This window comes from Barbus barbus (assembly GCF_936440315.1).
Source record: "Barbus barbus genome assembly, chromosome: 21".
Classification (NCBI taxonomy): Eukaryota; Metazoa; Chordata; class Actinopteri; order Cypriniformes; family Cyprinidae; genus Barbus; species Barbus barbus.
In genome coordinates, this window is record NC_136749.1 from 24,755,551 (window position 1) to 24,769,253 (window position 13,703).

Sequence of the window (13,703 nt, forward strand, 5' to 3'; positions counted from 1 at the left end):
GACTTCTACCCGGAGTATTGAGTGTGCATATGTTATTATAAGCCAGGCTTATAATGCAATATAGTTTAGGAGAGAGTGAGAGACACGTCTAATACAAACTGTCTATGGGTCTTAGTTGATCCCTAACAGAAAGGGATGCAACTGATTTAAAATTCATATTTGTCAGGGAAATAATAAAGATGTGTATTATTTTGGTTCACCCACCTTATGACAGGCTTGCCAGTTTCTGCAAAACGTTGTCAGTGTGTAGATCTAAAGTGATGCAGACCTTAGAGCAGGTATCAAAAAGCCATGCGCTATACCAAACAAAGCAAGAGATAGTAAGCGCAAGACGGCATCTGGCCAGGGAAAACAACACAGGCTAGGACCACACAGGGACAAGGACTTTAGTGTTAAAAAGGTTTATTTCAACAACTGTCAACAGATTTTTTCTCTTAGCAGTTTATATTCCCAAAAAAGTACAAAATAAAACAAGTACATCAAAGGATTAGAAATCACATCAAAACAAAGACACATTGTGTTTTTTCTTTATATCAATCCAAGCATTTTTTTCCATATATTTATACATACTCACTGAATTAGTCAGACAAACATCAAAACCTCTCAGTAGCTTTTTCTTTTATGATAACATTTTATATTTTAAACCCCGAATATGTTTTACTTTTTTCTTCTTTTTTTTACAATATACACCAACGCATGCCGTAAGTTAGGCAGGGGTAGGCGTGTATATATATATATCTATATATAAGGGCTGGGTCAAGGGCGGGTCGACTACAGGGCAAAAAGAATGCAACAAGGGGTGGGGCAGGAGGCGGAGACTGAGTGGGTACGAGGGGCGGGGTTTTTAAAGTTTTCTGTCATGTGGTGATGGTGTGGTGGGTGTGGCTGCTCGTAGCGTCTGCTGCTCGATGCTTTAAGTGATCGTGGACGTGGTGGCGTGGGGTGCTTTTGTTTCTGTTCTACATCATGTTGTTCTGCAGCGAGTTTACCTCCGAAGAGTTCTCCTCGCCCAGCACCTTATGGTTCTCGTGCTTAGGGGTGAGCGAGTTCTGGATGTTCAGCGACTCGTCCTCTTTGGGTGGGGGCGCCTTCACGGAGTCCTCCAGCTTGTTCTGGGTATTAGGATCATCCTGGGAAATGACAGTCCCATGTTAGACCTCTGCAATAACCTCATATTGTTTATTAAGTCGCCCACTTTAGTACATTTTTTTAATTAATGTAAAATTTTAAATGTGTTAAATTATTAAATTTTAAAAGTTAAACAAATAAATAAAAATATATCATGCTCATTATGTACTATTTTATAAAAAAAAAATAAAGTAAATCCATTAAAGTATTATAGGAGATGTTATGAGCATTACTTACTATCATTTGCAAATTATCCAATACATTTTTAAGTATTTAAAATAAAAAATAAATCGTATTGCTCATTACATCTCCTACTACTTTAATAAAAAAGTTTTTAATTGCATAATGTGCTAAAATTATTAAATAAATAAATGTTTGTTTAGTGTAACGTTCAAAAATAAATTCCACCAAACCAAAAACAAAATTTCTATATTTAGTGAATAAATGTAGTTGTTTACATAAACAAAATAATTTGAAATGATAATAATAAATTAGTAGATACTATTTCCAAAACACTTTGGCATCACATCCAAACAGTTGGAGTGTGACGGCACAGCAGGAACAGATCTTGCATCAAATGAATCGATTGATTGCAGTTGATCAATGGCTGAAGCAGTTTTCTCCTCTGGGCAGAGCGGAGGCTGTATGATCCACCCGTCCTGAGACACATGCATACATGCAAACCCATCAAAGCTCATACAGCCCCATCCCACACTCCTGTCTCGCCAGGGAACAGGAAAAGCCATGGACTGAAACAAGAGCTCTGGCAAGAGGAGCTCACCTGCCATAGCACTAAAGCCTAGCACTCTCTCTCTCTCTCTCTGTGGAATAACCATTCAGTGGCCTTTAATTAGTGCAGTAATTGAAACAAATGAATGAGACAAGACTTGCACATCCTTTGATCATCTAAAGTGGATAAAAACTGATTTTCATCCTCTTAAATACAAAATCGACTTGTTTTAGGGATAACTGACAACTTCAGTCCAGTGATGGTGACGCTAGCATGATTTATTTCAGGGAAAGCTGGTTGAGCTTAACTAGTTTTATTAGCTAGAAGCTAATAAAGCGTTCTGGTCCCTTGGTGTAGTTAGGTTAAGGCACGAGTGTGTCACATTTTGAACTCGATAGAGACACCTAAAGATGATTTACCCATTCAGTGATGACTTAGATTGTAACTTCGGGCAGGACGTGGGGATACGCCACCTCCATGGTTACCGGATAGGGGGCGTCCTTTCTTCCGTCGGCATGAAACTAGAAAATGTGCTTTTTATTTGTGGTTGGATAGGGAGGTGGATTACACTTCTCTTGATGTTTGAGGGATTTTCTTTGGATATGAAGAGAGTCATGATGGAGAAGACTGATAATTATTTCTTTACATCCTTCCTGTCAACATTAGCTATGCTATTAATGAGAAGTGGCGGCTATCGTGTTGTCCTTATGTAAATGTGTTACTCTTTAATACAGTTTCATATTAAGTTTAATTAGACATTTAAACAATGTGTCAGCCAATCAAGACGAGCTATAATATGATATAATATAATACATATCCCTATAGTTACTTTTAAAACTCTTATTTTCTCCCCCATAATTCTTGAATAATCATGTCTATAAATCATACAATACCATTCAAAATGTTGGGGTCAGTATGATTTAAAAAAAAAATTTAATTAATACTTTTATTCAGCAAGGATGGATTAAATTGATCAAAAGTGACAGGAAAGACAGTTAAATTGTTACAAAAGATTATATTTCAAATAAATGTTCATCTTTTAAACTTTCTATTCAAAGAACTCTGAAAAAAAATGTCTGTTTTTCACAAAAATATTAAGCGGGACAACTTTTTTTTCGACAATAATACGAAATGTTTCTTTGAGCAGCAAATCAGCATATTAGAATGATTTCTAAAGGATCATGTGACACTGAAGACTGGAGAAATGATGCTGAAAATTCAGCTTTGAATCACATGAAAACATTTTAAATCACATTGAAATACAAAATTGTTTATTTGAGTTGTAGTAATATTTTGCAATATTACAGTTTTTATTGTATTTTTGATCAAGTACTGCCTTGCTGAGCATAAAGACTTCTTTTTTTAGAAACGTCTTACCGACTCCAATCTGTTTAACAGTAGTATTTATAGTATATATGTATTTTATCAGGCATTGAAATGTATATACTTAACATCATTGCTCTGTTCTAAAACTGAGCTTTAGAAATTGAACCTAAGTAAGTGTCAGTTGCAGTAAACTGCAAAGCTTTGAGGAAGGACACTGAGACGACGAGACAGGAACAAGGAAGGGAGACTGTACATTAAAATCAGAGGCTTCACTGGTCTATAGCACAAAACTGGAGTAGACAGAGGGACAAAGGGCACATGGGAATAAAGCAGTGGGTCCACACTCATATTCTGTGAATAAAGTAAAATATTTATACATTTTAAATCTGGAAAGTGTTGAGGAGAGGGGTCAAAACTGCAGTGATTAGTTGGACAGATCCAGCTTTTTCAGTGCACTAGCATGGTCCATGTGTTGTCTTAGAGAGATAGTTCACCCAAAAATAAACATTCAGACTTTCTTTCTTCTGTGGAATGCAAAAGAAGATATTTTGAAGAATGCTGGCAACCTGGCTCCCATTGAAAAATATAAAGGAAGTCAATGGAAACTAACTATTTGGTCACCAGCATTCTTCAAAATATATTCTTTTGTGTTCCACAGATGAAAGACAGTCAGGTTTGGAACAACACATGAGGGTGAATAAATTACATTTTTGAACTGACCTCTTCCTTTAAGTCATCAAAATGACTGAAGAATATTCAGCTACCACATCACTTATCTGACCTTTACGCTCTAGTTTATATATGGTCTATTTCATTCCAAAACATCTGTCAAGTCACAGAGCCTCCCTGAGGGTTTAGGTCTGTGTGTGTGGAGCGACACGGAGAGAGAGAGAGAGATAGAGGGTGTTTGGCTGCTAGCCAGGGCCAGGGTCTCTTACTCAAGCGGATATCGATCCGTGGAGCAGCAGCTCTGAGCTGATGGTAATAAAGAGGCCTGACTGTCCACATTTTGCCCCCCCCTCCTCATTCTTGTCTTGAGAGATTCCTCTTTTCATGGCAAGCATTTCATTTTCAGGAGTGTTTTCTCTGCGATGATGAGCTCCAAGCCTCCACACGGCCGGAAGAGACAATCAATTATGGTGTCCTATATTGTCTGAAGGTCATGGAGTGTTTGAAAGGATTTGGAGAATTTATCTCATTCTTGATCTCATACTGGCATATTATATTTCTGCAGAGGACTCTAGTTGTAACAATATACACCCACAGATGAGAATTCCACTAATGGAGAATTATTGTATTCTTTAGAGGGACGTTCGCCTAAAAATCCTTTTCTCACCTTCATGTTGTTCCAAACCGGTATAACTTTCTTCTGTAGCTGTTCTCTAAAAACCCTTTTTCTTCATAACTTTTGTCAAAACTAATTCAAATATGGACCACTTTTGTGGTGCTTTTTTAAATCATATTTAACGTTTAAAAGAAGAAAAAGTCATACAGGTTTGGAATGACATAATGGTGAGTAAATGATGACAGAAATTTTTGGGTGAACTATTCTTTTAATACTTTAAATGGACCATACTGTTAGGTTGGTTTCACTGTGATGATGATGATGATAAGAAGGGCCAGGATTGGTCAGTACAGTTGATTGACAGGAGAACAGCACAATGAAAGGACAGCTGCTTTCCTTTGGGCGGAGCTGCGGGGTTGTAAGTCTTACCTCACAGTCGGGCTCCTCTTTGGTCTTACACTCCCAGGTGTATCTGCTCATGGTTTTCTGAGGGGTGGGGGCATTGAGAGGATTATCTACCTCATAAATATCATTTCCATTCAGAACGAGACAGAGATAGAGATTAAGACAGAAAGAAAGAGACAGGGAAAGACAGACAGAAGGACAGGGAAAGGCCCTTTGTGTAATATCCTTCAGTGGTGAAACGAGACACTGAAGGGACAAAGTATTCCCACCCTACAGCCACTTATCTTGAATTTTTTTTGTTTGTTGTTGCTTTACTCAAGCATCAACATTGTGGGACTATGTCTATGGCCCTTTAAGGTCTTTAGGTTTTCAGCTCTGAGGCCTATATCTATCTATATAGATATATATATATATATATATATATATATAGAGAGAGAAAATTTCTCCTTTTGTATTCTATGGAATAAAATAATATGGGTTTGGAAAGTGTCACATTTTAAGTCACATTTTTTACAAAACCTTTCCTGTAGCTCAAAAAGTAGAGCATGGCGCTAGCAACGCCAAGGTCATGGGTTCGATTCCCAGGGAAAGCAAGAGCTGATAAAATGTAAAAACTGTAACTTGAATGCAATGTAAGTCGCTTTGGATAAAAGCGTCTGCTAAATGCATAAATGTAAAAACGTCATGGTGAGTAAATAATGACAGAATTTAATTTTTGGGGTGTATGTTCCTCAGGTGAGATCCCTTTAAAAATATGACCTTGACTTGCACTTCTATATATATATATAATTTAATAAAAATTCTAAAGTACTAAAAAGTAGAGATTTGATATGGTTTTACTTTGATCTGACTGATGCATCCAGGCTGGAATTGGTGGCAACTGCATGGATGGGTAAATGTAATATAGATGTTATAATTATTGAGAGTTTTTGAGACTGTTTGTATTAAACAATCCTCTGTTGGGCTATAGTAAACATAATATGACCGAGGGGCTCAAAAATGCAAATATCTTTTCTATTGCAAAAAATACTGTATTTTCCATTGCTTTCCATTGAAATAATGTATTTTCCAAGTCATATCAGATTTGAAAAGAAAAGAAAGCTGTGCTATGGTTATCCCACAGAAGAGAACGACGCCCGTGTTAGATCTACATCTACCCATGCGCCAGACATGTTAGCCAAGTGTTACACCACCTATGGGCAGCAGTGAGACGTTGCATCTCAGATGTTTATCCTGCATTTTTCGCTCAACACTTCATTGGTTGGTGAGATCTGGCACAGAGAGAGCCCACTCACCCTCTCATCTTTCTGAACCAGGATAAACGAGTGAAACGACAGACAGGTATATTAATGCGATGCAGTGGACAAGCAGCAGCAGATCACAGGACCACTAGTAGGCCCGTGTGAAGATTTAGACATGCAGCGGTGCAGAGGAAGAGAGAAGGGGAGCGGGGTGAAGAGGGGAGAGGAGGGTGGCGTGGGTGGGCTCTCTCAGCGGAGTCCAAGGTCTGCAGTCAGGGCACAATGCTGGAACTAGAGATGCTGCCATTAACTCACCCTTAAAACTCTGTCATTGTGTGATCGCTCATCATGTTTGCTGTAAACAGCGACAGCACTAAGATATCTGAATGGAATTCCTTCCCTTTCTAGACCTTGAAAAATTACATTATGCATTATCTTTCCTTCAAGTCAGAAAACATCTAATCTGAACTCTCTCTATTCCAGTTACGCAAAAACACAAAATCACAAAATACAATGTGACCACATACACCACGATTATTCATACACCTACTGAGAAACCTAAAAAAAATTAATTAGAATTTACTTTTTAAAGATTTGATCTACTAAAAATGAATAAAAAATAATGTATTCAGTCTTTTTCAAAAAAAATTACTAAATTAAAATAAAATGATGTATTAATCATTGTAATTAATATAAATTAATATTAAATGGATACATTTAATTTAATTCTATTTTTAATTTAATCAAATAAATGAAACTGAATAATAAATAAAATTTTATAAAAACAATAACAATAAAATAATAACATTTACTGCTATCTTAATTTATTTTGTCCGTCTTTCTATTTTTTACAAAACCAATCAATAAAACAAATACTACAAATTATGTTTTAATCATAAATTATGTATTAATTGTAATTAATATTAATAAATTATTATTAATTAATATTATTAAAAAATATCTTAAATTCTAATTTACTTTAAAAATCTATTACAAATTTATAAATAACAATAAAAATTTATAAATTACATTTCTGCTTTCATGTTTTATTAAGAAATTAAATCAACACAAAATAATAAATTAAAATTAGTAAAAAGCTTAATTACTATATTTCATAAAATAAAATTAATGCAAATTTTTCAATCATTTTTAAAACACCTGTAATTATTCACACATGAAGCAAGCATTATTATATTAATATTATAATAATAAAATATTCCTTTAAAAAATCATCCACATATCCATTATAGATTTACTGACAAATGCAATTCTGATTTATTAATAAAAAAATCTAAATTACATAATAATTAAATTAAAAATTAATAAAATCATTTTAGAGTCAAACTCGCAACCTCTCACACATAAAACAAGAAATATTCCTCTGAACCGTAACATCACGGATATGAATCACCTCTAGCCAAATTCCAAAAGGTGCAAATGAAATCACTCAACCCTGTCACTTGCGTTTACATTTAAAACAAATGGTCTGCGTGAGTATGTATATGTATGTGTCGGGGGAGAACGTGTCTTCCAGGTCTGCCTCTATATTGATTCTTGCGTGGGATCAATAGGGCCACTTTCCCACAAGTCTCTCAAACCGCTGTTAAAGAGCACGTCTACAGGCTAGACTATCCGCTCATCTAGAGACACGGTGGGGCAGATGGATGGCCTGTCGGAGAGAGGCTGACAGACTCGGGTCAGCCACAGCACCGAGCATCGAAAGCGGTGCTCGCAACAAAAAAACGCCAGCTTTTTTTTGCCGTTTCCTGGTTACCCTGTTGCTATGGTAACAACTGTTGCCTCAGTAACCACACTCCTATCTGAGAGCAGACCTTTTCAGCAGAGAAAACGCTCCCATCTCTCTGTGCGCTGTGCACCCCCTCCCTTACCAAAGGTTACGCTCAGGGTCCATGCAGAGAGGGGACGGAGGGGGAGAGGAAAGAGAAAGACGAGAAACACGTTACCTGACAGATAATGTTATCATAGTAAGCCAAAGCACGGGCATGAGGGAGGTTAGGAGGGGTGTCGCAAAGTTTCCTTACATTTGGATGGGAGCCCTCAGCGATGGTGGACAACGAGAAATTATCATTGTGGTGCTCCGAGGAAGGACGGTACTTATTGCTGCGAGGTCGGGGAGAGGCGGAAAAAAAGGGAAAAAGAAGAAGAGCGATGGAATGGAGGGATCATTGTGGGGAAATGAGAGGTATAGAAAGACAAGGACACAATGGAGAATACAGGGGATTATGAATACAGAGGTTATGAAGGACAGAGGAGAGAGAGAGAATAAGAAAAGAGAACATTAGTGCAATTCTATAGGACTGCTTTGGAGGCAGAAGTTCAGACAAACATTCAGTAAAAACCTGTGATGCAACATACCACATGACAAATCACACCTTTTTCTCAAATTCAATAAATATCAAATTCTTTTCAAAATATTAGAAGTTCTAGATATTTCATCACCATTAAATGACCTCAAAATAATTAATAAATTAAGCTTGCTGCATGGGCTTATGTACAGATCGCAGTTTCTTCCCATTTCTTTCTCGACTCTTCTTGTTCTCAAATAAGGGGCTTTCGCACTGTGTAGTTCTAGGAACCAGCCAGCAGGGTCGTTTCTAGAGAACCATTTCCCCCCTCGAGCCGTTTTCCTGGTTGCATTTGCACCGGCAGCAGGAACTCTGAAGCGGTCGACAGCGGCGTCTTTATTTGTGGCATTTACAAACGTCAACAACCACCGAATGGAGGGCCCTGTGATCAGAGCCGTTTTTGTGATCAGAGCCGTGTGTTGTGGTTTCGTGATAACGGAGATGGAATGTAAAAGCATAATTTACGCGAATGAAACAGCATGAAAATCAGACTAAATCACCTATGAAAACTTGTAGTCTTATCATCGAGGCTGTACAGTAAGAACGCAACGCTGCAAACGACAGGTATCCAAATGGCGTTATCCATGTTTGTGGAGTAAATATTTTTACTATTCACTTGTAGTTCCTAACTAAAACCGTTCCTAGCTCCTGCGGTGCAAACACGCCAAAAAGCAATATACACACTGCCATCCAAAAGTTTGGAAACGCCCTAGAAAAGTGGGGTTTTGGACAATATTTTTTATATTTGTGATAATTGTGCACTGATAAGGGACAACACAAACTACGAAAACATATTTTATTACATAAACAGTTTATACATAGAAGAAAATGTAATTTTCGATTCATCAAAATATCCACCATTAGCAGCTATTACAGCTCTGCATAATCTGGGCATCCGAGCTGTCAGTTTATTCAAACATTGACTTTGAATTGAATCAATTGAAATCAATCAATTGTTGAAGCTACAGTATTAAGGTGTGCTGACCCAAAAAATCTTTTAAAAACCTGGGCCAAGTTTAAACCAGTAACCAGGCATCACAGTTGGGGCATGTCTGACTTTGACATGTATATATTGCCATTATTATGTTTTATTGCTGGTCTTCAATGATAATGTCAAGTTACTTTAATGTATTTGCACCAAAAAATGATAAGGATTTATGCTGATATCGTCCAAAACCACACTTTGCCAGAGGTGTTTACAAAATATTATATATATATATAAATAAAATAACCTGTATCATTGGCTGGCAGGGTGATGGAAAGGAAACTTCAGACATCATTATTTTTAAAGGCTGCAAATTAATATGATGGCTCATATTATCAAGTTAAACTATTTAATAAATTTCATAAAATAAATAGAACATGTAAATAAATAAATAAATAATAATCAAATAAAAAAATACATAGAATAGCTATTAGTATTTAGTATTACTGTGACCTGAGTGTTTACAATTGAAAAAAAAAAAAAAGTTTAAAATAAGACGTGATATGATTTACTTCCAATATTAGCAAATTACATTTAGTCATTTAGCATACGCTTTTATCCAAAGCTATTTGTTACAAATGACGACAACAGAAGCAATCAAAAATATTGATTAAAAAAAATAAAAAATCTGTTGCAAGGTATTTTAAGGACTTACACTAATGTTCAAAAGTTTGAGGTCAGTAACCTTTTTTTTTTTTTGAACGAAAGTATTATTTTTTTTTATTTTTATTTAGAAAGGACAAATTAAATTGATCAAGAGTAAAAACTTTTACATTGTTTCAAATAGAATTTCTACCAAATCAGCATATTGGAATGATTTCTGAAGGATCATGAGCTTTGACATGACAGGAATAAATGACATTTTACAATGTATTAAAATAGTAAACAGTTATTTTAAAATGTAATAATCTTTCACAATCAAATTATTATTATTTTGATCAGATGACTGTACCCTTGGAGAGAATTAGAGACATTAAAACATTCAAATAATCTTTCAGAACACAAACTTTAAATGGCATAGTGTAGGTCTCTGGATAGTTTTAGTGTTGAGTCGCCACATGATGTAAATTTGAGTCCTAAACTGAAACCAACTGAGAATTTATAGGATCAGCATCCTCTCCTTTCTCTTTTTTTGCCATAATAAATCCCATCCCTTCCTATACGTTCTGAAGATTTGATCTTGTTTAGCGCTGAATGAATTCGAGCACATTTACTCGTAGCAGATGGAGAGGTGGGCGTCTGATGTATTCACGACTAGTCTCATCTGTAGCACTGCTGCCTCTATTTCTCCTCTCCCTCCATCACTCTCACCTCCAAACATGGCCACCCTCCTCTGCAAAGTTATAAAACTCTGTTTCTCCTCTGGCACTTGCTCTCCTCTTTTCCCTCATCATTTTCCTTCTGTTCTTTGAGGAGGGTGTGCGCTGTTTAATTCCTGGCCGTAGCTTCCACCCCCACACCCCCCTGGGTCTCACAGCTGTATGTAGGTCAGCCAGCCCCTCCTCCCCCATCACACTGCCCTACTTTCAGCTGTAGCTTCCATGACATCATGCAGTCTGCCCGCTGCTAGCGCAGTATGCTAAACATTAGCACGCCATCCACTCACTGCATTATTTGGTCTCCGCAGCATCCGATTAGCAGCTGCGCTATCGGAACACTTTTCACGGAATTAAAAATCCTGCAGACATCACAAAAACATTTTCTGCACCATTTTGTTTCTCTCAGCTAAACTTTTAATTTTTTGTTTCACTCTGCTGTAAAATACAGCTTGGGTTGCTGGTCTCAGCTGGTTTAAAGGTGTAGTCATCATTTACTCGCCTTCAAGTTGTTCCAAACCTGAATGAATTTCTTTCTTCTGATGAAAACAAAAGAAGATATTTTGAACAGTTGCTGGTAGCCACATGTTTTTCCCCCCATATTATAGAAGTTAATGTATACCAGCAACCTGTTTGGTTAACAACATTCTTCAAAATATCTTCTTTTGTGTTCAACAGAAGAAAGAAATTCATACAGGTTTGGTACAACTTGAGGGAGCGTGATTGAAGAGAGAAATGTCATTTTTGGGTGGATTTTGGGGTCTCTTTAAGCTAGTTTTGCTGCTTGGTCAAGCTGGTTTAACTGTTTAACTTGCTGATAAGTCCCTAAAATCCATCTGAAACCAACAAACTAAACAGGTTTGACAAGGCAAGCGGGATTTTTTCCCCACCACAAACAAACATTTAAATATTAAAAAAATATTAAATGTCTATTTCATATTGCCATCCTACACTACAGGTCAGCAAAGATGCATTAAATTGACTGAAAGTGATAAACATTTTCGAAGACAGAAAATTATTTCTGTTTCATACAAATGCTGTTCGTTGATTTTCCTTTCATCAAAGAATCCTGAAAAAATATTAAAACCGCACAATCTCCATAAAAATATTAAGCAGCACAACTGTTTTCACCATTGATCAAATTTATAACTATTATTAGTAATTCATTAATTTATATCTAATAATAACGGAGCATAATAATTGAATAATTAAGCACCAAATCAGTATATTAGAATGATTTCTGAAGGATCATGTAACACTGAAGACTGGAGAGTAACGATGCTGAAAATTCACTTTGTCATCACAAGAATAAATTACATTTGAAAATATATTAATATACAAAACACCTATTTTATATTGTCATAATATTTCACAATATTAACACTTTCAATCTTAGTCAGAATAAAAAAACTTTCAAAAGCATGAAAAAAAAAATCTATTCTTCCAAACGTTTGACAATGTACAGGTATATGTCTGAGGAAGGTCATGAGATTGAACTGTTGCTATTTAAATAACTACACAAATATTTGGCAAGCTCTACTGTGTGCGATTTATTTGCTCCTAATTCCGCCACACAACAGGAGCTTTTAAAGCGTTTAATCCATAAACCCTTTCACTTTGTCTTACTTTCTCTAAAAATCAGACATAGGCCAGAGTCTCACCTGCGCTTGCGCAACTTGTTATTCTCGGTCTTGAGCACGTGCAGCTTCTTGGCAAAGCAAACGACGATCATGAAGAGCAGGAGCACCATGAAAGCGGAGGCCCCGATGGCGATGCACATGACCTGGAACTCCGTGATGACCGATTCGCAGCGGGCACCCTTGTGCCACATGTAGTCCTGGATGTTGCATCTGCAAGACAGAGAAAGGGAAATGTAAGCCTTTTCCACCAAATTGATAATTCGCTTATACTTCCAGAAACAGATTTTAATGCAATGGTCAGAAGTTAATTTAGTATAGAATGAATGAATTTCAAATGTGGTAATTGCAAATAAAATATTTGAGAAATGTATTGTGAACAAACAGCAACATCAGCTGAATGCATGTTGAATGGCCACATCTGGTGTTTCCACTGTAAATCCAATGTATGATCCTATTCTTTTGTGCGATATTAATTTGTTTTGGATCAGTCTTGGCAATATTAATTTGCTGTTCAGAAAACATTACTCTATGCTGACATTATCCCATCCTGGTTCATGACCAGCAGGTTTTAGGGGCCAGTGCAGAGCCAATTTTTCCGCCTCTTCTCCAATGAAAACCACCTGGAGCAACATGGCTCTTACTGGGATTCGTTTAGGAGACAATATCACGCCAACACTCACTCATTTTTTAAACCCACCATATTAAGACACACAGGAGACACAATATTTTAATCCTTATTGGCTTCCCAAAAATGTGCTTTGATTCCCCATGTAGTCTCTGGTTGCATGTGAATTATTCATGGGGGCTCAGTGCATCTTCTACACCAAGGGCACGTTAAAATTCACTGCCTTGTTACCATTCATTTTTGCAGACACCTGGGTAGATTTGAAGTGACATACTGCCAAGTATGGTGACCCATACTCGGAATTCATGCTCTGCATTTAACCCATCCAACATGCACACACACAGCAGTGAACACACACACACCGTGAACACACACCTGGAGCAGTGGGCAGCCATTTATGCTGCAGCGTCCGGGGAGCAGTTGGGGGTTCGGTGCCTTGCTCAAGGGCACCTCAGTCGTGGTATTGAGGGTGGAGAGAGCGCTGGACATTCACTCCCCCCACCTACAATCCCTGCCGGCCCGAGACTCGAACCTGCAACCTTTGGATTAAGAGTCCGACTCTCTAACCATTAGGCCACGACTTCCCCTATGACAAGTTCACTGCCTTTATCTTCCCATAAGTTTCTTCTAGACTAGACTTAACTGCAGTTCTGAAC

At 37.0% G+C, this 13,703-nt stretch overlaps 1 protein-coding gene across 3 annotated transcripts in view; it reads right to left on the reverse strand.

The window, feature by feature from the left end:
- Nucleotides 1-387: 387 nt before the first annotated feature.
- Nucleotides 388-13,703, reverse strand: part of cspg5a (chondroitin sulfate proteoglycan 5a) — a 30,346-nt gene continuing 17,030 nt past the window's right edge. Inside the window, exons 3-6 of one of the 3 annotated variants that reach the window (XM_079444772.1) lie at nucleotides 12,444-12,632; nucleotides 8,158-8,236; nucleotides 4,899-4,955; nucleotides 389-1,130 (exon numbers count right to left, since the gene is read on the reverse strand). In XM_079444772.1, coding sequence (XP_079300898.1) covers nucleotides 960-1,130; nucleotides 4,899-4,955; nucleotides 8,158-8,236; nucleotides 12,444-12,632 — 496 coding nt within the window. In that variant the 3' untranslated portion in view covers nucleotides 389-959. Of the gene's footprint in view, nucleotides 1,131-4,898; nucleotides 4,956-8,157; nucleotides 8,237-12,443; nucleotides 12,633-13,703 lie in introns of all 3 variants that reach the window. The other 2 variants (XM_079444773.1, XM_079444774.1) reach the window with 2 other exon arrangements.